Here is a 26500-nt window from a genome sequence, read left to right as displayed (position 1 = left end):
AGTTTGTAGATACTTCCTGTCAGTTCGCCGTGACTTTGTGTCTGTATTTGTATGTGTGTGTGAGGTGAGAGCACCAGGCCTGTGAGGTAGACTGTGCTGTATTGATAAGATGCGAAGCTTGCAGCGGTGTGTGACTTTGGCCCTCTCTCTCTGCAGGTAAAGGACCGGAGACTCTGTTCGCAGGGCATAAGCTGAATGACAATGAGTGGCACTCTGTGAAGGTGGTGCGCCGTGGGAAGAGCCTGCAGCTCTCTGTTGACAATGTGACCGTGGAGGGTGAGAGGAAGACCTCACACTCACTGTATATGTACTGTATATGGACACACGGACAGTTATTACAGTTATAATCGAGCTTCAGTGTTCTCTTGTGTACATTTAAAATTAATTCATTTATTCATTCATATTATTTATTCATTAATTTTTTTATAATAATCATAATATTACCATTTTACAGTATTTTTTTTTTATAAATCCAGCTTTGGTAAGCGTAAGAGACTTCTTTCATAAACATTACAAAATTGTACCAACCCCAGACATTTGGAAGGTAGTACACATAAGGGTTTTCACACTAGTTAATGCACATTACATGACCTTAAATTATTTTTGCTTCAGTCAGATTGAAATTAAACTTTTAAAGTGCATGTAAACACGCTTTCTGTATCCTAATCCAGTGTGATCCATTAAGAAGCGACTAAATAAGAAGAGGCATTTCAGACATTTTTTCGATTGCAGGGCTGGCCCCGCCCACTGTGAATCTAGGAAATCTAATTGGTCTAAAATAGATTTGTGAAATGTATATTTTCTGACTGCTTTTGTGAAATGAATCATCCCAATCCATTGACTAAATTTGACTCAGAAGAATAGTTTGCTCAGGAATTGCTATTTCTATAATGACCCAAGATTTTTAGTGAATAACAATTTAAATTTTTATCACAGAATGTTTTCATATGCATTTTTATGTTCAGTGTACATAGACTTGCTTGACACTTAAAACTTGCCACATCATGCCTAGTTATTTATTTATTGTTGTGTTGACAACTGAAATATTATATGTAGTACAGTTTTACAGGTTTAGATTCATCTTGCACACTGCAAGTTCAGCATTACCATATATCCGACTCTGAATTGAACATCAAAAGCTGTACTTGCCTTGGGATGGGCTCAGGCAGCATGCCAGTCCCTCATACAGGGGCGCTGGACTGGGGGTAAAACCAGTACTGATTACCAGGGCCCCAAAGGAAGAGAGGGCCCTTGAAAAGTCTGGAATATATATTTTCAAGGGGAGGGGGGCCAATTAGGACTGCCTATGCATAGGACCCGGGATCTTGTGCAGCACCCCTGCCCTCATATCATCACTTCCCAGACCTGACTAATCGAGCGTGTTTGGTTCTGCCACAGGCCAGATGAGTGGAGCACACACGCAGCTGGAGTTCCACCACATAGAGACGGGCATCATGACCGAGCGACGCTTCATCTCAGTCATGCCTTCCAACTTCATGGGCCACCTGCAGGGCCTCTCTTTCAATGGCATGCCATACCTAGACCAGTGCAAGAATGGTGACATCTCCTACTGCGAGCTCAATGCCCGTTTCGGCATGCACCGCATCGTGGCAGATCCCGTCAGCTTCCGAAATCGAGCCAGCTATGTAGCGCTGTCCACCCTGCAGGCTTACGCCTCCATGCACCTCTTCTTCCAATTCAAGACCACCAGCCCTGATGGTCTGATGCTGTTTAACTCTGGAGACGGCAGTGACTTTATCGTGATCGAACTTGTGAAGGGGTGAGTGAAGAAATAAAAATTACATTCCAACACCAAAGTTTGAATGAGTAGCCTTACAGCCCCATGAAATGAAAATTTGAATGTTGCTTTGTTCATTTACAAAAAAATCCCTTTTAGCAGATATACACATTTAAAAATTGAAAGCAGATACATAATATTTTTTTTTCTTTTTTTTCTGATTTCATTTTGATTTTAGTATGTTTTAATATTTTTGTTAGCTATATATATTTTTCGTTTTCTGTTTTAGTTTGGTAATATTATTTGTTTTATTTTAGCTTTCAGTTTAAAATGTAAATCGTATTTAATAGTTTGTTTAACAATTATAACACTTTACAGGACAGTAGATTTACAGTATTTCTCTTCTGTGAAAAAAATACCCAAAATATTCATATTCAAATAGTCATCTTGCAATACACAGATTTTTGTCCAGTCAAATGCTCTTGAGTGAAAAAGCCCATCTTCCTTTAATAAAAAAGAAATGTTCTGCTCAAATGTCTGATAAGAAATGTGCTTAGAAAAAGAAAACTGTCATCAGCTGATTTCATGTGGTCTTTAAATGGCTGAACACTTCAAACCAATCAGAGTAAAAGCTTATTGAATACATTTTTTCCATTATTAAAGGACTTTTTGGAGTGCGTCACTATTGGCCATAACCACCCCCCCCCCCCCTCCTGCACTTAGCATTAAAATCCTATTAATAAAAGCAGTTTAATTAAAGTTTGAAGTTGAGATGGGAACTATAAAGAGATGAGAATAGAAGATTTCTTAACATGGCTGCACGAATAAGGAACTAGAAATTTCAGAAATAGGCAAGGTATTATGAAATGATAATAACGTCGAGAACTACCTGATTGAGAAAAGAGAGAGAGATGAAATTAGGGTGCAATATAACGCTAAGCCTTAGCTATATGTGATAGAAAGCCTAAGGCCAGAGAGAAAGACACCTGAGCAGAAAGCAAAGTTTCCTGAACTATTCTATGGCGCTACTGCAAAGGAAATTATATTATTCTCTAAATTGTTCGCTTGGCTTCTAATCTGAATGTGATGAAAAAGACAGTGTATTGTGAAATAATGCAAAGACAATAATTTTTATATAATTTTTATATAATTTCTCATATTGGGAAATCTTTGTTCGCTGCACTCAGAAACATACATCACAACTAGTGTAGTCCGTTTCATAAACAAATTTGTTTCGTTTAATGAATTTTAACAAAATACTTACAGACTTTGTTGCAACGTCTAGCAACCTACCTTTTAAGGTGCCTATAAAGGTAGGCATCTTAATTATGCTGCCTACTAAGACTTCATGTTTTGGCCAAAGGCTAGCAAAGATATTTAAACCAGTATTTGTGTGTGCTGCTTAGTTTTGTGTATTGTGTTGTTAGTCGAGCTCTATTGAGATTAAGTTGAGTTTGAAGCATGGGGTGTTCTAAACCAGTCACTTAAAAAGGTTTCTTTTCTGTTAGCATGTTTTCTTAGAAGTCAGCTGTCTATGTAGGCAGTATACAGCGAGACAACTTCAGAGGTTTAGGAACAGAGCTTGAATGTTTTGATGAATCCTTCACTGAATCAACTCAATGAATCTGACTCACTGAAACGTGATGTTTATATGCATTATTTATTTATTTATTATTATTCTATTAAGAATTATAAAAGTTTAATAATTCTTATAATTCAATCTTTAAAACATTGCAGTATGCTACCAAATTCGCATTGTGATTTTTAGATCAGTTATGGGTTTGATGGATGGGTGAGGTTCTGTAGGAACCACTGAGAGGAAGAAAAACCCCTTAAAACTAAAAACTAGTCTTTAGGTATGCTCTCCAACCCATGTGAAATTGTAAATCCAGATATTGAGACATACCCACCGACAGCTCAAAGTCCATGTTCAGTGCATTTCACAGATTGTTGGTGATCTCATCCTTCAGCATGCAAACATCAGTCCCTCGAGAGTTAGAGCTCAAAGGCCTTTTCCAACAAAACTAACACACAGTTGTTTCTGTAGGAGAGAGAGAGTTGCAGATATAATTGGAGAAACTCCCAGAAGATACAGCAGATATTCGAGGGATCACATGTAAGCAGCTAGTTACACACTTAAGAATATGAAAGACATCCAGATGAAGTTAAGCCGCCACGCTAAACTGTGCGTTTAAGTTTGCGATTAGTTAAGAGACATTACTTGGATGTGAATCATAACCGTGGGAGGGTGAGTCAAGTCGCATTATGAGATTCGCACATTTGTCTCCTTGGCATTTAGTTAAAGGTACAAGGAGGAGGAGAATCGCTTGATGAATCATCACAGGATAGGGGCCATATTTAAATTTAAACAAATTCTGCATGAGTTGCTTTTGGTTATGCGTAAATGCTGATTTGTATATGGCAGGAAGGAGCTCATCGGGAGTTATTCATTGGCGTTCAGGCTTATGCCCAATGACTCTGAGGAGACTGTGTCTGCACGTCAATCAAGAGCAATGATTGCGTTGATTGCTATTCTAAGCCTCAAATACTGTAATCGGCTCAAAGAAAAGTGCAAATCCCATTTCTAAAAAAAACAGATAAAGTAAGCAATGGTGACCTTGATGAAAAAAGAGCAGCTTTTAATCACATGTAATGTAAGTGTTATTTGATTAACGGTATTCTATTTATTGGCAGCCCACTCTGTTCCCAACCCACATGCCAAAGCCGCCACGTGGGATATCCGCAGTCTTGCATCAGATATTTTTTCCCACCAGCTAGTAAAAGATTTTTTAAGCTCAATCACACTGCTCATGACGGTCATAGCAGGTACAACAACCTGATTTGCTGTTTGAATTCTATTCCATTGGGCAAAAGCGAATAGTGAAAAAGGGGAAGGTGCCTCAGATGTTTAACTTCCTCAACCGCAGTGGTCCAGAAAGTCAGTCATTCAGTAAGCAATTAGACAGCAGGTGGCCTCGCCTCTCACCGGAGTCTGCACAAGCATATGAAATGAGAGCGCGCTAATGAGCACACTTTCTCTCTATTTCTCTTTCTTTCTCTGCAGTATCTTGATGTATGAACTGAGAGCAAATTCTAATGTTTATACAGTAGTTTGAATAAATATGAGCAGTGCACTGTATATCTCCATGGCCTTGTCCGTATCGAACACTGCATTTTTAGTTGTTGTTGTTTGAATACAGCGCAAGAGTGTCTTAGTTCTGGCAGTATTTTTCACATTTAAGCATTTCAGACCATTTTTCACTAAAGAGTTACAATATAAGCCACACAAACAGCTCAGAGATGAATCACAGAATTATAACATTCACCTGGCAGCAAAAAAGTATTTGAAAAGCGGAAAAAAAGGTATAAGACATGTATTCAATGTCTTATGAGGGATTGAACTACTGCTGTAGTTACTTTTGATCTCTATTGCTGAAATTGCCCATTCTATCAGGAAAGATGATTTCCCATAAGGCATATTTCACTGCTAAACAACCCGAAGCTGACGGTAAGTCTTTCTTGAAAGATTTGGAAATTATCCAACCTAGGCTCATTGGAAAAAAACTTGCCTATGGTGACATTTCTGCAAAATGCTATTGCTATACTACTTGTACATTTCACGACACTTTCAAAGTGAAATATCCGAAGAACTTAGTTTTAAACAGATGAATTTGAATCTGGCAAATTTATGCAACATGACAGTTTCCTCTAATGTGTTTTAAAAATACCATACCACATATACAAAACCCTAGTGTAAACAAAATCTAAACATATGGAACTGGTTATGTGATGCAAATATCAAAATGTATTAGTTTACAAATGCACTATGGTGAAATATGTATAGATGTTTGTATATGTATAGGTTTTTTCTACAAATAAGTAAAAAAATATATATATCAAATACTAGCTGATAACTGACATGATAGTGATATCTTGTGCATGACTAATATTGGCATATTAGTTATCAACCAAAGCACATTTATCACTATAATAAAATCAAAGCAACAAAAAATGCCTATATAATACATGGAGCTACAGTGCACTGAAGTTTAACAGACATTTTCCTGAAGACTGTAAGATGTTTACTGTGGCTGCACACAGAGCGTCTGACAGGATGGAAGTCTGTCTGTGCCAGTATTTCAAGCCTTGTTACAGATATTGATTTGGAAGCAAAAAGGCAGTATTGTCATCCTAAAGAGGGTTGCCTGATTCCACTGGGCTGTGTGACTGACAGTGGAACTGATGTATTGCAGGTACATCCATTATGTTTTTGACTTGGGCAATGGGCCGTCGCTCATGAAGGGCAACTCCGACAAGCCACTCAATGACAACCAGTGGCACAATGTGATAGTCTCCCGCGATGACAGCAATGTGCACACGCTCAAGATCGACTCCCGCACGGTCACACAGCACTCCAATGGAGCCCGCAACCTGGACCTCAAAGGTACTTCCTTTCATCCACACTTTTCAGTATGCTTTACTGAAAGAACTAATCCATAATAACGCTTCCTTCAGTGAAAAAGTCCATCCCCTGTTGTGCTCTCACATCAAAATCTACTGACATATTTGTTTAGAATCGTTTTGAACTGCTTTTACTTGTAATCGGTGCTTGAACTGTACATATTTCTCTCCTAATTCAAACGAGACAACTTTTTCACTGGATGAAGCAGTGTTATGGATGGAGGACTATGTTTGCAATTAGAAATGTCTTGATGGATTTGTAAACTATAAAACACAAAGCTTTTAGCTTTTTTTTTTGTCCATGCAATGTAAGTCAATGGTAGGAGTGTTCCTGTGGCTCAGTGTTAGAGCATTGTGTTAGCAGCACAAAAGGTTGTGGGTTCAATTCCCAGGGAACACACATACTGGTAAAAAATAAAATAAAAAAATGTGTAGCCTGAATGCACTGCAAGTCGCTTTGGATAAAAGTGTCTGCTAAATGCATAAATGTAATGCAAGTTTGAAATGGCATGGAATGAATGATAATTTTCTATCACTTTTAACAGCCATTACTTCTGATTTTCCAGTTTAACAGATCTTTCTTCCATCATTACACTCACTATGTTTGTTTAGGCTGTTATCTCATTCTTAAGTATGATTAGATGCTTATTTGCTGTTTTACACTAATCTTGAGTTTGATTTCAAACTCTTGCATTCAACTTTAATGAGTATTTTTCCTGATGGGTATTTACACAGCTTTAAGTCATGTTGCTTCTGAAATATACCTTCCAGTACTTCTCACCATTGCAGTTGTTTTTCACTGTTTCGGCTGTAATTAGAAGAACCAAGAACAGTGCCTAAAGGGCAAACAACAACATGCCACTGCATAATTTTTAATGCTTCCAGACCTAATTTTCCTATCTTAAGCAGGCGTTGTATGATGCTGGGCACAAAAACAAAGGTTTACTTCGCATGAAATGTAAAAACATGAAATCTCATGTATATTTAGTTATTTTCTTGTGTGTTGAAATATTTTGATTGAAAAGACATCAGCAGCTATTGCCATAGCAACTTTTCTCCTTTCTGAGTTTTCACTGGCATCTTTGTAGAAATCTTGGCAGGCAGTCCTTAGTTTTGTGTTTTAGTCGACGCTAGAAGAAAGCTGAGACAAATTCACAAAAAGTAAACAGAAACCACTTTGTCAAGACCACATAATCTAACCACTGAAGTCAATGTAAGGAGAAGTTGTCAAGGTGTTTTTATACAGTGCCACTGCCTTTCTGAAAATGCTGATCGTCTAATGTGGTAGATTGGATTCCTCAAGTAAAAAAAATTAATAAAAGATAAATAAATTAGACGTTTCGCTGTTCGATTTATGACTCTGTTATGTCAGCAGAAGGTAAAGAATAAATTGCAAGACCCTCAAGATTCTGTCTAGGTCAACAAGTCTATTAAAAATATCATGTAATTTTTTTTTTACTTGTAATGGCATGCTTTCGAAACTGCATTCAGAGATGCTCATCTGCAACTCGGTTGAAACGTGTGGTTATTTGAGTTATTGTTCCCTATCAGCTTGGTCCAGTCTGGCCATTCTCCTCTGAATTCTGGGATCAACAAGACATTTTCACCCACAGAACTGCCACTCACTGGATATTTTCTCTTTTTCAGACCATTCTCTGTAATCTCTAGAGATGTGTGTGAATGGAAATCCCACTTGATCAGCAGTTTCTGAAATGCTCAGCCCAGTCTGTCTGGCACCAACGGCCATGCCATGTTCAAAGTCACTTAAATCACATTTCTTCGCCATTCTGAAGCTTGGTTTGAACTTCGGCATATTGTCTAAATGCATTAAGTTGCTGCCTTGTGATTGGCTGATTCGATATTTGTGTTAACAAGTAGGTGAACAGTTGTACCCAATAAAATAGTTGGTGACTGTGTATATAAAGATGTTATTTTATGTTATGTTAAAGGAGTCATGACCCACAATTTGCACTTTTCCACGAGAATCAATGTATGTTATGATTGCCTAACGATTATACACTGGCCGGGAAGCCGATATTTAAAAGTGAAGCGTTTGTTTACCTCAGGGTTTGTAAAATAGCCCACGTGCACGCGCACTCATATACGAGATTTTGATTTCTTCCCCGTCTTGACGTCAAGACGCGGCAGGATATACCATATATGGACACCGCAGCAGGAAGCTGCTTTCCCTCTCCCCCTCATATTCAGTCGCGAAAGATGCTGGAACGTAGTGCACACGTGAGTTGCTCTGTGGTTGACTGCCAGAATCAACATGTAAATGTGTTTTCTCTACCAAGAACGGACCTACCTATCAGAGACCAGTGGATTAAATTCATTTTTAATGACGCGATTCCTTTAACCCTTCCCACTGGCTTATCGTTACGTGTTTGTGCTAAACATTGTACGCCGAAATCCTTCACAAATTTGGGGCAATATCAGGCGAAGTTGGCATCGAAGCTCGGGAAAAGCGCCATTCCAACAAAATTGCCTGCAATTGAAACGGTAAGACTGTGTTTTTTTATTGCTCTACTGTGTGTAACAAACAGCATCTAACTGCTAATGCGGCTATTGTATGCTGCTATTGCGTCTGTCACTAGACAAATAAATGAAAGACTCGTGGTGAAGTAATTATTTATATTCCCTGTAAACCAGTGTTGGGAAGGTTACTTTGGAAATGTAATAGGTTACAGATTACAAGTTACCCTGTTTAAAATGTAATAGTAGTGTAACTTTTTCAATTACTTTATTAAAGTAATGTAACTAATTACTTTTGAGTACTTTTTGATTACTTTCTAAATTTGTGAAAATTAAAGAATAATAAATAAAAGCATATACATCAACTTAAATACATTTATCTAATAAGCATGTGACATATTCTGTGTAATAAACTCCTGAAACATTGGTGTTTTTTTGAAACTGCTGTCTCTGTATATGATGATAGTTTTCTCAAAATAAGTAAAATGCTCATTAAGTGACACAAAGCAGTTCTAGAAATTATGTTTATGTGCTCGTGTACTCCTATATTGTGGCAGCAGAGGTTGAAAACACTGCAAGCTTCAGTAGGCCTATGTAGTAAATGAAACCATGTCTTTGCCATTAATTTACAGGAGGGGCAGACTGGGAAAAAAATTCAGACTGGAAAATCCAAACTCACACAAACAAATTCATGGACAAAACTATTTTTTTGTATGGACCTGACATAAAAAAGGTTTAAATCTTTAATTTGGGGACATGCAAAATAATTAAAAGTTCTCTCCTGAACTGCACCTTCACTTCCATTTTTCTCTTCAGTCTCTTTATTTTGCCCTGTTATCCATCTCTCTCATGACTTTAATACTCAAGATTGAACAAAACTATACTTTACAATACAATACTCTACAATACTACAATATCTTTATAGAAAAATCCTAATACTGTACACGAGTCATGTTTTTCCCTTACAAAAAATTACCATGCTTTTATTAGCCTATATAAAAGTAAAATAACCTTGTTTTTTTTTGCAAATGGATTTGTATTTATTTTTAAATAAATACATTTGTAAAATAATTTTACATTTTTGGTTATCACAGTTAAACAATAGTAGGCTAACCATTTTCTCTGGATTTATAGTTAAATATTAAAATGTTAATTTTCGTAAGGGTTGTGTTGTCTGTCGTAGCTCCCCCTAAACCTATAAAAAAAATCTGATTTTTTTTCAGCTAAATTACTACTGTAACATTACAACTGATAATAATGATGTCCTTTATATAGTATTTTGAGTGATGACTGATGAGCAACGTGCTGCTGCTTGATTAAATAAAATAAAATAAAAAAAGACAAAAAAGCATCTTTACAGATGAAGCTGACCTGAAACCCTGAACAGTAGTTCTGCTTCTCTGCTCCAGCAGTCCACTCTCTCTCTCTCTCTCTCTCTCTCTCTCTCTCTCTTTCTCTCTCTCTCGCATTGATTACTCTGAGTCTGATCCAAACCGTTTGGCGGAGGCGCGGAGAGCACGCGAGTCATGACTAACACTTTATGACTTGTTAGAGATTTAATTATCAAATGGCGGATTCGCAAATGATCGCTTTAGTACATTCGGCAGGCAATTGTACAATAATGATATTAAATAGTGGGGCAAAATCGTCTGCCAGGCCACCGGGAATTGTCCCGTTTCTCCCGGTGTCCAGTCCGCGCCTGATTTCCACAGACACGCAGAATGTCATATAGAATGAAGTCATATATTGCATTTTTGGGGCTTTATATTCACAGACACTAGTCGATGTCATGTTTTGATTCAAGTGTACTGACCTACTTTTGATTTAGTCATCCAAAATGTGGCATATTCCGTCCGCGTTAGGCATTTCGTTTTTATGACTGGATTCTACGAACCAGACTGTGTTTCCGCATCCCGGAAATTATTAGGGCGGTATGTCTCAGAATAGTCAGTGCAATTTGGGAAATAAATCAGTTAAATCTGTATGTGGATGTGTGTAAATATTCAAATGTAATCCCCTTTGTAATCGTAAAAAAATTCATAAGTAACTGTAATTTAATTATTCATTTTTTCTTAGTAACTGTAACTAATTACAGTTACAATAATTTTGTAATTAAATTACGTAACGCCGTTACATGTAACTAGTTACTCCCCAACACTGCTGTAAACTGACTGCAAAAACGGACTTTTGACTGCATTATAATGATCAGAATATGATCAAGATTGCGTAGGTTGATGTGTTCGGGGAATTTGCCAGTTAATAGTAACATTTAAAGCCCCTTAAGTGAACGAAATGACTCGAAAAAAGATTTGTTCATTTTGATGAACAAGTTTGAACAAGAGAGTCTGGTGTTGCCAGATTGGGTGTTTTTTCCGCTACATATTAAGGCCGGTTTATGGTGTGTTTTAGGTGTGTTTTCGCCTAGAAGGCTTTATAGAAATCTGGCATCCTACTGAACGAAGTTAAACTGAGAGAGCGTGGCGTTCACAGACACCAGAATGAAAGACTTCACAGTAACGTTCATCAGGCAGTAATGCGGTACGTTCAGTTCATGTTCGCCCAAAATATGAACGAGTTCATGAACTATCGTTCAATGAACGCGTTCAGGCACAACACTGGCAGGAGTATTAGCTTCGAGGTACGGGGAATGGCTGCTAACGTACTTTGCAAAAAACAAATGACTGAGATCATCATGAATTCGCCGTCTAGTTTGTGTGTGTGTGCTGTGCTCGTGTCTCATATGAGTAATGTTATGTGCGTGAGTTCATATACATGTATGTGTGACCACTTAGTATATATGCAAGCGTGTTTCATATGTGTGCATGAATGAAGTTTGATTTAAGCCCTAAACGGCGCCTCATACTAATACACTGGCCGGGAAGCCGGTCGCGTTCATTCACAACTTGCGCCATGATGTCAGTTTGTAATGATATGCTAAAGCGTTACCTGCGTTGTCACCCCCCCCCCCTTCCTGCAACCAATCAACGCGCCCCTCATTTGCATTATTATAATGACCGTCCACGACAGCCAAAATATCGCATCAGATCTCGCGAGACAATAATGCCTACAGAAATAAGGGTCTGAGGAGCTCTGTGTTTATTTTTTTTCCACTTTTCTTTTTTAGAAGGGCCTGAAAGACTATAATACAGCAGTAGGTATCCAAGGTAATACGAGGGTATGACTCCTTTAAGGTTTTTTTTTTTTTTTTTTTTACATTTCTACACCATACACTATAGAATATCACTTTTTGGTTCACTAACCATGATGCTTAAATAAAGACTGTGAGAAGAAAACATTTTAAAGCTTAAAAAGTCTTGAGCACAAAAATCCAACCGTACATCAACATTTTGCTTTAAATGCAAGAGTAATAAAGGCCAAATTAAATAAGGGCATAAAGTGCAAACTCCTTCTGTCAGGCTCTGAGGTCTTTTTTTATTTGGCTGCCCCAGAACAAGTCCTTTAAACATCAAAAGACGAACTTCGCAGTATGTGTCAGTTGTAATTGTTCAAGCAATTATGCCGAAGAGAATGGAGAGTGGCGTAACAATCCCCAGGGTCCAGTGCTCTTCTGTGAAGTGTAAAATTAGCATCCTCAGATGGGAAGGTGCTGAGATGTGGTGTTGTTTTCTGTGAAGGAGCCAGCGGAAAGTGATGCTTGACCTGTTATGTGTGTTGAAATGAGCATATGTGGAGAGCGCTTGTGACAAGCCACTTTCCACGCTGTCCGATAATTGAGTTTCTTTCTCAAGGAGCTGCTTTCCTGCCCCTGTAAATGTTTTCTGAAAATTTGTTTTATTGACTTGAATGAAATTGCTTTCCTGTTCCCCATGGCGTAAGGAAAATCCAGGGTTTGCTACAAAATGTGAATGTCAATGAGTTTATTAATGAGCTGTTGGTGGCCAATTCAGTTGAGGCAAAGCTCTCCTAAACACACACTTTTTATGTCATGGTGAGAACCTAGCATTGGTAGTAAACGCTGAACAAATGATATATCAAATCATGCACTTGTTAAGGAGAGGTGTGCTATTACGTTTCTAAGCAATTAGATACACCGTTTTCGCCTGGTGGATGATAAAACTTGCATTTGAAGGAGAGAGCCAAGCCAAATCTAAAGACCATATCATAGAGACTGTTCAGTTGTGTAAGCAAGCAACTACGAAGCAGTGTATACCACTAAACAAAACACTGTAGCATGGACCATAGATATGTACTCGACCACTAGTTGGAAAATGGAAGTATGATTGCTTAGAAATTGTGTCTGGAGCAAAGAAGGAGCAGAATTTAAACACCAGAGCTGAATACTTCAGGTGTTGGTGATGGTGAGCCTCCCCCTAACACACACCGCTAATGATCAACTGCTATTATATACTAGAAGTGATATTATAGTGACATTTTTCCCCAGGTTCCCAACACGTGGAGATGTTTTTGGCAAGATGGGAAACTTTTATAGGAGCTTTAATCTGTCCGCTGGTCATGGAGCACAGCCAAAGGTGTTTCTTTTTTGTTTTCCCCATGTCTTCCATTTTTATCCAGCAGGGATATTGCTTCGTCATTACTCAACAGAGACGCATGACTGGAGATGTCATTTTTACAATCTCCCTGCAGTTCCTTCAAATGAAAGCAATTGATTTTCCTCCCTTTTGCTCACAAAAGAAGCTCCGCTCTCCCGCTGCCCAGCCATCCATTGAATGACTAATGAAAAAAAAACTATTTGGTGTATAATTGAATATTGTGATTGAAGTCTGCTTAATAGTCTTTGCATAACAGTGAGACATACAGAGCTAATAACCATGCAATGGCTATTCTGTGTGAAGCAGACTGAGCTTTTCTTCTCTAAGCACAGTGCAGAATTCTGTACAGTGGGCTGGGATTTATTGTGAGGAAGGTTATTTTGAATTACTATTATTTATTTATTTATTTGTTTGTTTGTTTATTAATTTTTGAAAGCTGTGCCCTAATTGTTAGCCCATGTCCCCCAGAGACACTGAGCCTTCATCCAGTCTGTGCTGCTGATACCAATATGTTTTCTTTCCTTAAACCTTTCCTCTCTGTTCTCTAGTTTGTCTACTTCAATAATCTTGAATGACCAAGAATGTTATTGATAAAAAAAAATAATTTAGCTTGTATGATTGTATTTTTATGTAGCATTTTCCAGTTTTTAAAATATGTTTTACAAGAAAATACAATTTCAGTCTTTCCACTTCAGAATTTGACAATTATTTCAATGTGTTACTGGTCATTTCTTTCTAATTGTTTGTGAAATTTGCTGCCAATTTCTAAGAGAAAATTATTTCTACACCATTTTCTTCCCATTGTACACATCTTTAAAGCACTGGAGTCGAATAAAATATAATCAAATGATTGTTTAATTTATTTATGATTTAAATTTGTATTTTTATTTGTTACCAATTCTATCTATATGTCTATCAATTTATTATAATTATTATTTATGTCTTTGTAGAAACTTCCATTCATATCAACCCAAATTTTGGTAGCAATGGCTGCAAAAATAGCAAACCTCATATAAAATGCATAAAACATGTATGAATAGATTGAAATATCTCATGTATTATTTCGTTTGACCTGTAGAGGTTGACTAGGAGCATTTTCTGAAGGCTAAGCCACCTCCATTAAAGGACCATTCGCCTCAGAAGAAAAAAAAAGTATTTTATTTTTATTTTTCAGATTTTCAGGCCTCATTTTGTACGCTGTACATGGAAAGTACAGCATGCATCAACTGTAGATTAGTCCAGTCTTGATTACAAGTTACAGCCTGGGCTCAATGGAAGAATATTATTAGACGACATTTTATGAAAAATTATTTGAGGAATATGTTTTTGTGGTGCTGAATGCACTTCAGTGCTTTTAGAAGCTCAATTAAGATTCAGTCACTAACACCTGTTGTATTGAATTGAATAATGGCTATGATTATGTAATCCTGATCCTAAGGGCTAGAGCTCTAGCCAGTCAGGATAACGGTTCATTCCATTGCCCTCAAGGCACCGAGGGCAGTTACAGGTAGTTAGCTGAAGCGAGTAAGGTGGAGAAGCTCTTGGAAATGTAAGGGAAACGTTAGAACGAAAGAATGGAACTTTTCTGTGAGTCAAAATTAAAGAGTGGAGAGGTTTAGATGAAGGGGGCTTTTAATGGTGGTCTAATTGGGCTTATTCAGTTGGAGTGGAAAAGAACATATTTCAGCAAACAATCAGTAAGAGTGCACACTCTTCGACTGTAGGACGAAAATTGCCATATGTGTTCTTGCTTGTCAGTTTTAACGCGTAATTGCCTGTCTTGCCGGCAGAGCTCTGTTGGAAATTGCATTTCTCTGGCAAACAATGCCCTCTAAAAATGGTCTGCCCGCTGAATGTTTATCTGAAAGGTGCCCAAAATATCTTTGATGCTTTCCTCAATATGTTTGCAAAATGACAAAAATAAATAATGAGGGCAGAATGAAAGATCAGTGTGAACCTTAAACAACACGATGACTAAATATAACATTAGAACACTTATATTATAATTGTGGATCTGTTTATATTGACACTAACAGTTATGTCTCCTAACCACACAGCAATCGAGGATAATTATGAGGAAAGTATTTTATTAGCAACCACCTGATTACTTAATGTCATATGATAAACATTAGGATAACACTTTGAACTAATTCTCACTATTAACTAGTTGTTTATTAGCATGCATATTACTAGCATATTGGCTGTTTATTAGTACTTATAAAGCACACATTAATGGCTTATTCTCTTTGAACACGTTAGATCCCTTTATACTACCCCATACCTAAACTTAACAACAACCTTACTATGAATAAACAGCAAATTAAGAGTTTATTGAGGCAAAAGTCATAGCTAATAGTTGATTCATAGAGAGAAGTGTGACCAGAATTAGCAATAATAATGCTGCTACTACTACTAATGCAAAATTTTTATTATTTTATCATGTAATGTATGACTAAAATAACTGATAAAACTGGGCATATAGGATATAGTAATATAGCATATTGTATAGTAATTGTACAGTAAAGTAAGTATCGAATTTGATGTATTATTTCATTATTTAATAATGACTGGGCAATACAGAATATAGCATATAGTATAGCTTATATTAATAATAATTATAAGTATTATTATTATTCTTTTATACTGTTACTACATGATGATGCCTAGTTTTGTCAACAAGCATGATAAATGAAAAAAAAATACTATGTAATAAAATATAAATATTAATTATATATGTTTTTCACTCTGTGGTCCTTAGATCATACTGCACTTTTCATTTCTCACACATATATATATATATATATATACACACATTGTACTGTGTTTAAGAGCCATTCAAATTTTCCACCTCTTCTTTCCGTTCCTACACCCAGACACCACAGATATGCATTGTAACGGATCCTATAGCGAGAACAGTGTCTATACAGTATACAGTACCTGGGTTCCCATCTCCTTCATCTTCACATATGCTTATCCACATGTTCTCTTCTTTAAAGTTAGTCAAGGGCAACTTTGATGTTACATAATTATATGCCATTTTATGACAGCCCTGTTTTTCTTTTTGTTCTGCACATCAAAGGTTTATTGGAATTAGCCTTCATCAGCAGGGAATAAGCCGAAAAGAGAACCACATATATTCAGCTCATGTTAGAGTACCACAGGATCACACCTTCTGAAGCTCCAATCAACATGACGAACATCATTTAAATGTAACACTATCATCATTGATTTCTGCCTTATTTTAAAGACAGATATTCAACCCCAGATGGAGAATCAGCTGAATTTGAAGAAAAAATCGGCTGAATGAACCTGATTATGATATGTGTTGATAACGGTGTATGTTTTCTGTGTGTGTTGTTTAGGAGAGCTGTACATTGGAGGTATTGAGAAGAGCATGTACAACAGTCTGCCCAAGCTCATAGCATCACGGGATGGCTATCAGGGCTGCCTGGCCTCAATTGACCTGAACGGCAGGCTTCCTGACCTGGTGGCAGATGCTTTGCACCGTGTGGGGCAAGTGGAGCGAGGCTGTGAAGGTTAGTGTACTGCTGCTCTGAGCCTTTCAAGGGACATCAGAACAATGTACACAACTCAAAATACACCACTTCCATGTGCAAAGAAACATGGAACATATTTTTCTTTTCACATTGTATTATTATTATTATTATTATATATATATATTTTTTTTTTATTAAGTTAAACTTTTTATTAATTTGATCAAAGGAAACCATCTTGGAAAGCTGGATGAACCTCATGAAATAATCTGATTGCTCTTTGGTTGGGGCTAAATCATAAGATAGAAAATCAGTTAATTAAAACATACACTATAAACTAATATCTAACCAGTATGGAGTACTTGCACTGAGCCTCTTGACGTACTTCCGTTTTAAACTAATAAAGCTCAGTTATTTCTAATTATGTATTTTCAATGTGCTGTAGTCATTTAGTTGACTTAAATGGTTATTCAGCCATTTTAAACATTGGAATAAAAGCACCAGCTCACACAAGCAATACTTCACTTATGAAAATTAGCCATGGTTTTAAAAAAGAAAACCTTTGCTGTTGTAATTTAAACATGGTATTTGTTATAAAATTGTGGTTATACAAATGGTAATCCACACACACTCACAAAACATTACTACACTTCTACTATGGTAAAACTTAAGGGTGTTTATTAGTCAAATCCATTTAAGACTGTAAATTCAACAGGTATGAAATATGATCATAAAGAGAAAAATACTGTTAATGAGAAGACAGGTGCTGAACCTCAGCAGGTTAGTGGGATAATATATGTATTTATTATTCAGAATGCATATTTGGAAGGGAAATATATTGATAGGAACATTTCAGCAGGTTGAAGATAAGTCATGTTAACACGGAAAATATAATTAATTGTAAAAAAAAATAGGCATCCCTAAAACATAGTAATAATCTGTATTCTTGTAGGTGCATTAAATGCTGACCAGAAACTCCCGAGCTGTGCAAAGTAGATCACGGAAGTGGTTGTGCAAGTAGTCCATTATGCATCCCTAATACTGATACTTATACTTGTAGGTCTGTTTTTGAGCCAATGGATTTATGTTAACAAAGTGGACTGCTTTTGTTTTTGTTTTGTTTTTATAGTAAAACCATGGTTATTTTTCGTAAGGGTGATTTTACTAAGAATAAAAGCTTGCTAGTTGCAATATGGCTAACTAACTTTTTAAACGTGCACACAAGACTCTCGAAATGCATGTTCTCTTCCGTATATAACTTAATTAATGTAACATTTGAATAAAACTGTTAAAATATAAAATATCAGACGCTGCTTACCTCCTTTTGCCATCAATCAACCATTATATACCACTTCCTCTGAACGGCGTGCGTGTGACATCACATGGGGCGGGGCAACGCGATACTCCACCTGAGTCCGTTTCATCTGATGACTTTTTGTCTGAGTCCGTTTCGTCTGATGACTTTTTGCCTGAGTCCGTTTCGTCTAATGACTATTTTTGCCTGAGTCAGTTTCGTCTGATGACTTTTTGCCTGAGTCAGTTTCGTCTGATGACTTTTTGCCTGAGTCCGTTTCGTCTGAAGGCTTTTTGCCTGAGTCCGTTTCGTCTGATGACTTTTTGCCTGAGTCCGTTTCGTCTGAAGGCTTTTTGCCTGAGTCCGTTTCGTCTGATGACTTTTTGCCTGAGTCCGTTTCGTCTGATGACTTTTTGCCTGAGTCCGTTTCGTCTGAAGGCTTTTTGCCTGAGTCCGTTTGGTCTGATGCCTTTTTGCCTGAGTCAGTTTCGTCTGATGACTTTTTGCCTGAGTCCGTTTCGTCTGATGCCTAATTGTATGAGACCTGACACCTGATGTGGTTTTTCCTGAGACCTGAAGCTTTTCAGACTGAGGCGCGATGTCGTTTTGTCCGATGACTGAAGTCTTTTAGTCTGAGGCATGACGCATTTTCATTTAATGACTGAGGTCTAAGGATGTCCTAAAATGTACACCGTACCGTTGTGAGGTTCTGAGCTTAGACACTTGTGTCAGTGTGGACATGATGATAGTTTGTGTGATTTATGGTGATCATAATTGGTTTCAGCCGGCCCTGGCACAACCTGCACCGAGGACTCCTGCTCCAATCAGGGAGTGTGTCTGCAGCAGTGGGAGGGGTTTACCTGCGACTGCACCATGACGACATACGGAGGTCCCCTCTGCAGTGACCGTGAGTACCGCTTTGGTCTTTAGTAGGGATTAAACCGCTTTATTAAAGACGTTTGTTTGGCCACATTAATAAGCTGTTCAAGGCTTCTCCTTTGATAATCTCTTGAGCTGTGTGTTTGAAGTACTAAACGATGGTGCGCTGCAATGCAGTCTTTTTAATGTGCAGATAAGGCAGAACACTCTAATTACTGAGGACCGCAAGATAATGTTCATGAAGAGCTAATAATGGTTCAAGTGACCTCTGAACTGAAGGCAGAAAGATATGCAATTTGGGTTGCATTTAAAATGTTTAATTACACACAGGCTTGGAGGTGGAACCATGGGTTTTAATGTCTGTGATGATGTAGAATAAAAAAATCCTACTGTGCTTTGCTTGCAAACAGAAACTGGCCCTGTGCACAAGGCAGATTGTGTTTGCTTTAACATCTCCATATTTTTGACAATAATGCTCTGGAGACTGGCCTAATGAGCTAAATGAAGATAAATAGGGTTAGCTGCTCTAAACGTTAAAAAAGAGCAGATAACAGTGTTGGATTGTTTTAAACATCATCTTCATTAAACACCTGGGGAGATTTAAATAAGCTGTTTAATATAGTTCAAATTCATTTGCAAAGTTTCTATAATGTAGTTTTAGAACTGATACATGGAACAATGAAAATACACACATCATATCTGTTTTGATTAGATTATGCATTTTCATTTATCAGTTCAGGAAAATATGGAGTATATTATTTGTGTTATACACATTGATTCAACTTTAAATTAGTAACATTAATTCTGTCTCATATTTCCCTTGGGTGGAATGCCCATATATTGGGAACGGGGTTTAAAATTAGCATTCACCAAACACCATTTGCATGCAAATAAAATGATAACTTCATTAGGAACTGCAACATGGTTTATTATATTATATTATATTATATTATATTATATTATATTATATTATATTATATTATATTATATTATATTATATTATATTATATTATATTATATTATATTATATTATATTATATTATATTATATTATATTATATTATATTATATTAGATTAGATTAACTAAAAATGGTCATATAAACACAGAATTTCCTTAATTTACCCACTGTTGGCTGGTGCAGAAAGTTAATGTTGGACCCTGATTGGAAATGAAGCTAATCATGTACAGGTTTAATTTCTCTAGTTTCATGTTTTATATCACCTTTAGTCTTGTCAGCCAATGACTGAGAATCCACTGTATGAAGAATCGATATGAATAAGGCATCAATTATTTACTTTGCTTATTTATCAGTACCAGAAGTGACCAGTATACAAGCAGCATATGTAAACATTTGCAAAATGTATTATGCATGAAATATGAAGCTGTGGAGTTTGTTGATGCAGCAGATCTGTGAGTACAAAACAACTTCTGCACCACTAACTCGATTAACACTTCAGACAATTGTGTCACAGCACCCTATACCTGCAACACCATCTCCTTTATAAAGGTGAAAATGACTTGAAATGATCTTGTATATACATAATGCATATTTTGAAGAGCACTGTACATTCTCATGCTCAGGTAGAGGGATAATAAATGATTATTAGCTGCTAGTGTCATAGAAACATGAAGGCTGTTTTACATTCACACACTAGCTGAAAGAGATTAATACACATGATTAATCTTATTATAAAAAAAAAAAAACTACAAACAGTTGGCAGAAAAGAAAGAGGAGGCCAGTATTTAACGGTTAAGGGATTTCTGAGCACTTTAGTGTGGGATTAGGTGATTTTAATGTGATTTAGTCTGACTGCTAGTACTCCATACACCTACATAGGCATAAATCAATAAACACAATTATTCTTTCTTGAAAGGTGGTTTAAACTGAGAAAATACAAGGCATCTCCTGATTTAAACATAATTCATGCTCTTTATTCCTCATCATTAGATTGGCTTTCCATAGAAAGAGAGTTTTCATGCAAGTGTTTGTGCTTTTTGGTACATTAACAGATGATTTGATTTAACTACACCTCTTTTATACCTATAAAGCAGCAGTAGCACACCTGTTCATCCTCGTCCACATGAAAGACTATGGAACAGGCTGCAGGTGTGAAGAGAAAAACAATCCTGCAAAAGTCATTTTCACACGAGCAACACAAAATCCATTGGGCAGCTACAGAGCTGGAGCAGCTTCACTAAAGCATGACCATTCCCTTCCTCAAATAGTGTGACAAAGGCAGTCAGTCAGCTTTTTACCTTGTCACCTACAACACACATACACACACACAGAAAACTTGCCCATGCATTTTTCTTTTTTCTCAGAGGGAGATTTTTCCAGACAGCAGACATATGGAGAGAATAATTTTGGTTGACCTCTGTAATTAGCGTATATTATTTAGGAATATCATTAGCACAAATTACACCTTCTGCTTGTGTGACATCTCGCACATTTTCAGCGACTTCCAAACGCCTTTATTCGCATGCTTGCTTTTAGTAACAGGAAATGTGAGAGCCGCAGACAGTCATCTGATCCCTCCCAGACTTCTTCCACATACACGTCGAATGTCATGCAAATCCCGTCGGAATATCCCAGGTTTTATTGCATGTGTCTTGTGTTGTAGAACAGCGTATTCAAGTGGATGTATCTATGTTTCATACTTTGATTTCCTTTTAACAGTCACATCGATCACCTGAGGTCTAATTAAATGGCTTGTAATGTTGTTAGCCGTCCTGAGCCCTGTCCAAGGACACAGCAGGCCGGTCCCTGTGAATCTTAAGAGATTGCTCTTTCCTACTTCCCTTGTTCATTCAGGATTCACTTCATCCCTCTGTGCCTTACATCAGAGCCTCCAGCAGTGACCATTAAATTAAATAGATGCTGCACTTTCATGTCTGATATTTTGCCTTGCAGCTTTGGACTCTACTCTCACCTTTCTCTGCAAGCATCAGCTCAGCCAACCTTACATTTTACATATTCGTGCCCCGCACATAAAATGGGCTACATTTCCTGATCTGACTTTTGAACAGTGTACAATACATTTTAGTGTGTCCAGTATATATGTATTTAGTATAGACATTTAAATTTGAGGATCAAAATCTAATCAAAAGGAAACAAAGCTGCATCATTTTGATTTTGTTATAGAATAAAATTTTAGTGAGAATGTAATTTATGGCAATAAACAAATAGATTTTTAAAACATTTGGTGAATAATATTAACAAAATTATTAAAATATAATATTTTTAAACAATCATACTTTTAAGTGAAAAATGCATGTTCAGCAGTTATTTTATGTCTTTTAAGATATTTTAGAAATCCTTTTTTTTACTGGGAAAAGTTTTACACACACACACACACACAAATTAGACTTGAAAAACATGTGTTTGTAAAATAAAATAAAATAAAAATATATATAAAAAATATTCAGTGAATATTAATACAATTATTAAAATAATTAAAAAAAAATATTCAGCTTTTTGTCAGAATAAGTCAGCAGTTATTTTGCTTTTTTAAAATATCTTAGATCAGTAAGTTACAACAGTTTTGTCATTTTATCGGTAAGATATATTAGATTACTTGTGATTGATTACACCGATACTCTCTTTTTATTTATTTTTATTTATTTATTGGTATTTTAAGTGGCTGTGTTCTGTATTGTGTTATGTTGAAGGAGAACAATTTAAAGTGCTTGGTGTCATTTTATAAATGATTCCTTCATACTTAACTTTCTGAAAGCCAGTAGGTTACCAGGGTCAGTAGATCCATGCAAACCTCAGATTCCTGCTTGAAGGTTCTGTGTATGGAGTGGAGGTTTTTACCATTTGAACATGCTTTGGTAGGAAACAGGAATTGACATGTATGGGTCACCAAAATGAGACCTGACCAGGGAAGAAAAATCCAATAAATATGTCTGCAATGTTTCAAGCAAATGATTAACAGGAGCCATTTCTCTTGTTTAATATTTAATATGGTTTCATGAATGATGAACATATTTCTGACCTGTGCTTTATGAGTTCATGCTGTGTAAGCACTTATGTTGTGTAAGGATTTTGAGCTGCTTGCACCTGTAGAGTGTGTTGAGCTGCAGGACTCGAGCTGATGTGAATGAATGATGTCTTTAACCAGAGCACTGATCTAAGGTGTCTTGAGTTCTGCATTGACATCTGGAAACAAGGCCGCCTCGCTAGGTATTGAGTGAGTGGAATAAATTTGGATTGTTTCCCAAGAAGCTGTGAATGACTATGGAAGCCCGTTTCCGCCACTGAATAAAAAATAAAGAAAAGGTTATTGCAAATAATAATATAATGTAAATAACACATGTAACACACACACACACACACACACACACACACACACACACACATATATATATATATATATATATATATACATACTAAATGACTAAAATATATATACATACTAAATGACTAAAATATATATACATACTAAATGACTAAATATTAAAATAAATAAAAACAAAGAATTCATGTATCTTCACAGGTTACATGTATCCTCAGGTTTTTTTTATTTATTTAATTTTTTTTTTAAGGTCAGTTCTGTAAGTTCATGACTGTAAGTCATGTGTTTGACCGTTAATTTTCTCATTCTACATTATCTCATTCTCTCGGTGCGGCCCATTCTTCCACTAGTGTCCAGACTTTAACAGCCACTTGGCTGCAGTCCTGGCAGCCACTCCCTTAGTGTGACATGGTGGCAGGCCCTTAGGTGCTGGCTGCCAGTCCGACTCCTGATCGCTTTATTAGAGAGCAATCAAAGCGTGAATGTCTTGTAATTGTATAGCAGGTCCTGCCAGGCCTTAAAAAAAACCCAGATACACCATATAATAAGATATTTAGAGGAGATTGAAAGGTCACCCCCTGTCCAGAAGCAGGAAGGGATGGAGTAATTGGAGGGGAGAAGGACGTGCTCTGTGGTGAAATGTCAACACGAAAGAATCCGAGGTGGAATCGTAATCAGCGGCCTCCATCTAAACGCACTTCCACATCGTTTAGACAACCACAGACTGAGATGTCACCCTGTTCTAGCTGCCGCTTTTGGAGGATGTCAGACAGTCAGTGACACGAGAGTAAATGCTGACAGAATCAGGACGAATTTAAGGTGGGTTTCCAAACAGCTCGTAGCAACTCATTCTCCTGCTTTTAGTTCGCTGGCATTGATTGAGATGTACACACTGAAGGAAGTATGGAATTGAAACTGCATCACAGTAGGATGTTTGCACACATACTCAAACGTAGGGCATTTACACAATACAATTTTCAACTAAACAAACTTTTTTTTATGCATTTTGGCTGTTCATTTACAGAAGAACAGCATTTTGGGGGCCAGTAAATGCAAACTTGAAAGAGGTTGCATTTACAGTCTTAGTTTTTGACAACGATTATTAAGAATTATTATGTAAGCTACAAATACGGGAATTTGGAAAACAGTGGCATCATGCACATGCATATTAAGTATGTAGACATATGTGCACATACTCTACGTCTATACATATGTGCACAGGAGCCTAACAAAGTGGTGTTTCCATCTACTGGCCTGGCATACATAGTTCAGCATTTTTAGTCATTTTTGGTGATCCGTGTGAACAGGGATCATTTTGACAAAGTTGTCATCTGCAGGGGCGTCGGACTGGGGGTAAAACCAGTACTGATTACCAGGGCCCCAAAGGAAGAGAGGGCCATTGAAAAGTCTAGAATATATTTTATTTTTTTATTTGGGGGCCCATCAGGACTGCCTATGCATAGGGCCCGGGATCTTGTGCAATGCCCCTGGTCATCTGTACGCGAAACCTTTTAAAACAGAAAAAAAAAATATATATTATTATTTTTAGTACATTATTGTACTTATTTCAGTGAAGAAATCTTCATCTTAAAGTCATGAAAAAAAGTGTAAGTGTAAAACACAACACTCATCACTGTCATTTTTTTAGTCAGCCATCCAATCACATGGAAGGAGGGGCGGGACAAATTCCACACAGACTAACCGCCACATCCTGCTTGTACAACAGCAACAGGTGACAACAAGAAGCAAAACGACAGAAAAAAAAAATTATAATAATAATTTAAACCAAGGGCCAGAGCACTTAGTTTTATTGTCAAACTTGTACTGACCCTAAAATCTAGGATGGGATAGGATTATAGAATTTATAACAATATTTTGTTATTAATAATACTGAATAAATTAATATAAACATTTTATTTTAAAATGAATATTACTCATATAAATTATAATGTTTAATTTTAATATAATAGCGCATTATATATAATATATGTTAATATATAATAATATATAATATATCAGTACTACTCATATGATACTTTGTCAGTGTTTGTTGTGTGTTATTTGTAATGTGAGGGGAGGATCATGTGATCATCCTTCATAATGTCCGTTCCCATGTTAACTACAGTGTCACACTGTCACCAAATCTACTGTAGTTCTACTTTCATACAACCACAAAGACAACTGGCCCGGATCAGCACCAAATTCTTTAGTCACTAACCGACCACAATCATGTTTAAGCAGGTGTTAAATGCGCTGAAATTCTGAAATTATTATTCTTTCCATGCATCCTTTCTGTGTGACTTAGGATCATAGGATCACTCTGCAGTTGTTGTTGTTGTGCTTTTACGCCTGTGCAAAAACCGTCTGTTTTATTGCCTGTAAAATTGTTTTACTAGACATATTGTTTATGATTTCTATTGATCTTGGCAGCAGTAGCTCATCGAATGATGGTGAAAGGTGTTATAACTCACCAAATATTCACCCAAGCGGTGTAGACAAGTGCATTTTCTGACATTTTGAAGATTCAAGAGTCTGGATCACAGTGGTGGAGTGATGCTGCTTAGTTCACCAGATTGCAGCTACCTTATTTGCATAATTCCTTTAGTGAAAGGGTTGGAGACTGCATCTATGAGTTTATTTTTTATATGCATTATTATTTTACTCTGTAAATATTAGAAATCTACTGTAGAAAAGTCTTACGCTCCTGTGTGTGTAATACTGCTATGAAGTTATTTCTGGAAAAAAAAAATCAGGTGATTTTTTATATTTTCAAAGTGGCATGCGCAGCCACAAAAAGGTGTTTTTGTTTATGTTTGTGTAAATTGGAAGATGGCTAAAGATCAGTCTGACATGCCACACATTAAAGACAGACGCTTTTTTCTATACCACACACACTTGTGACAAAAAAAAGAGCTAGCAAACAAGACCAATCATTATCCTGTTTGCAAAAGTAAAAAGCTGACTGAGCGTATGAATGAATGAATGAACGAATGATTTTTATATACAGAGTACTAAAGTCCGACTGCTTTCATTTATTTATTTCTTCACAGTTTGTGCCAGAAGGCGAGTAATTACACAGTGTCTGAAAACATCCGAAGGCCCGTATTGAGCTGCCTTTCAGAACGCCTGATTTTGTGAAGGAGGTTTGGCTTGTGTACAACATTAGTTATGCGGCAGAGAGTTCAGAGGTAGTAATGGAGCACTTTAGTAGGCTGAAAATTTATTATGTTTCTAATGCAAATATAACATGGTGAATCAGCGTCTGTAATGTTCAGATTTATATATATATATATATATATATATATATATATATATATGTGTGTGTATAATATCTAAAAATAGGATTTTT

General features: G+C 36.7%; 1 protein-coding gene across 11 annotated transcripts in view; it reads left to right on the top strand.

The window, feature by feature from the left end:
* The window catches only part of LOC132130988 (neurexin-1-like), a 429322-nt gene that overhangs the window by 171415 nt on the left and 231407 nt on the right, over window positions 1-26500 (top strand). For all 11 annotated transcript variants that reach the window (XM_059542924.1, XM_059542918.1, XM_059542927.1 and 8 more), the window contains 5 exons: window positions 157-276; window positions 1399-1780; window positions 5992-6182; window positions 16548-16721; window positions 18758-18880. In XM_059542924.1, coding sequence (XP_059398907.1) covers window positions 157-276; window positions 1399-1780; window positions 5992-6182; window positions 16548-16721; window positions 18758-18880 — 990 coding nt within the window. The remainder of the gene's footprint in view (window positions 1-156; window positions 277-1398; window positions 1781-5991; window positions 6183-16547; window positions 16722-18757; window positions 18881-26500) is intronic.

Source organism: Carassius carassius, chromosome 47 (genome assembly GCF_963082965.1).
Source record: "Carassius carassius chromosome 47, fCarCar2.1, whole genome shotgun sequence".
Lineage (NCBI taxonomy): Eukaryota > Metazoa > Chordata > Actinopteri > Cypriniformes > Cyprinidae > Carassius > Carassius carassius.
Note: the sequence above shows the minus strand (reverse complement) of the source record. Positions and strands in the feature narration are given on the sequence as shown.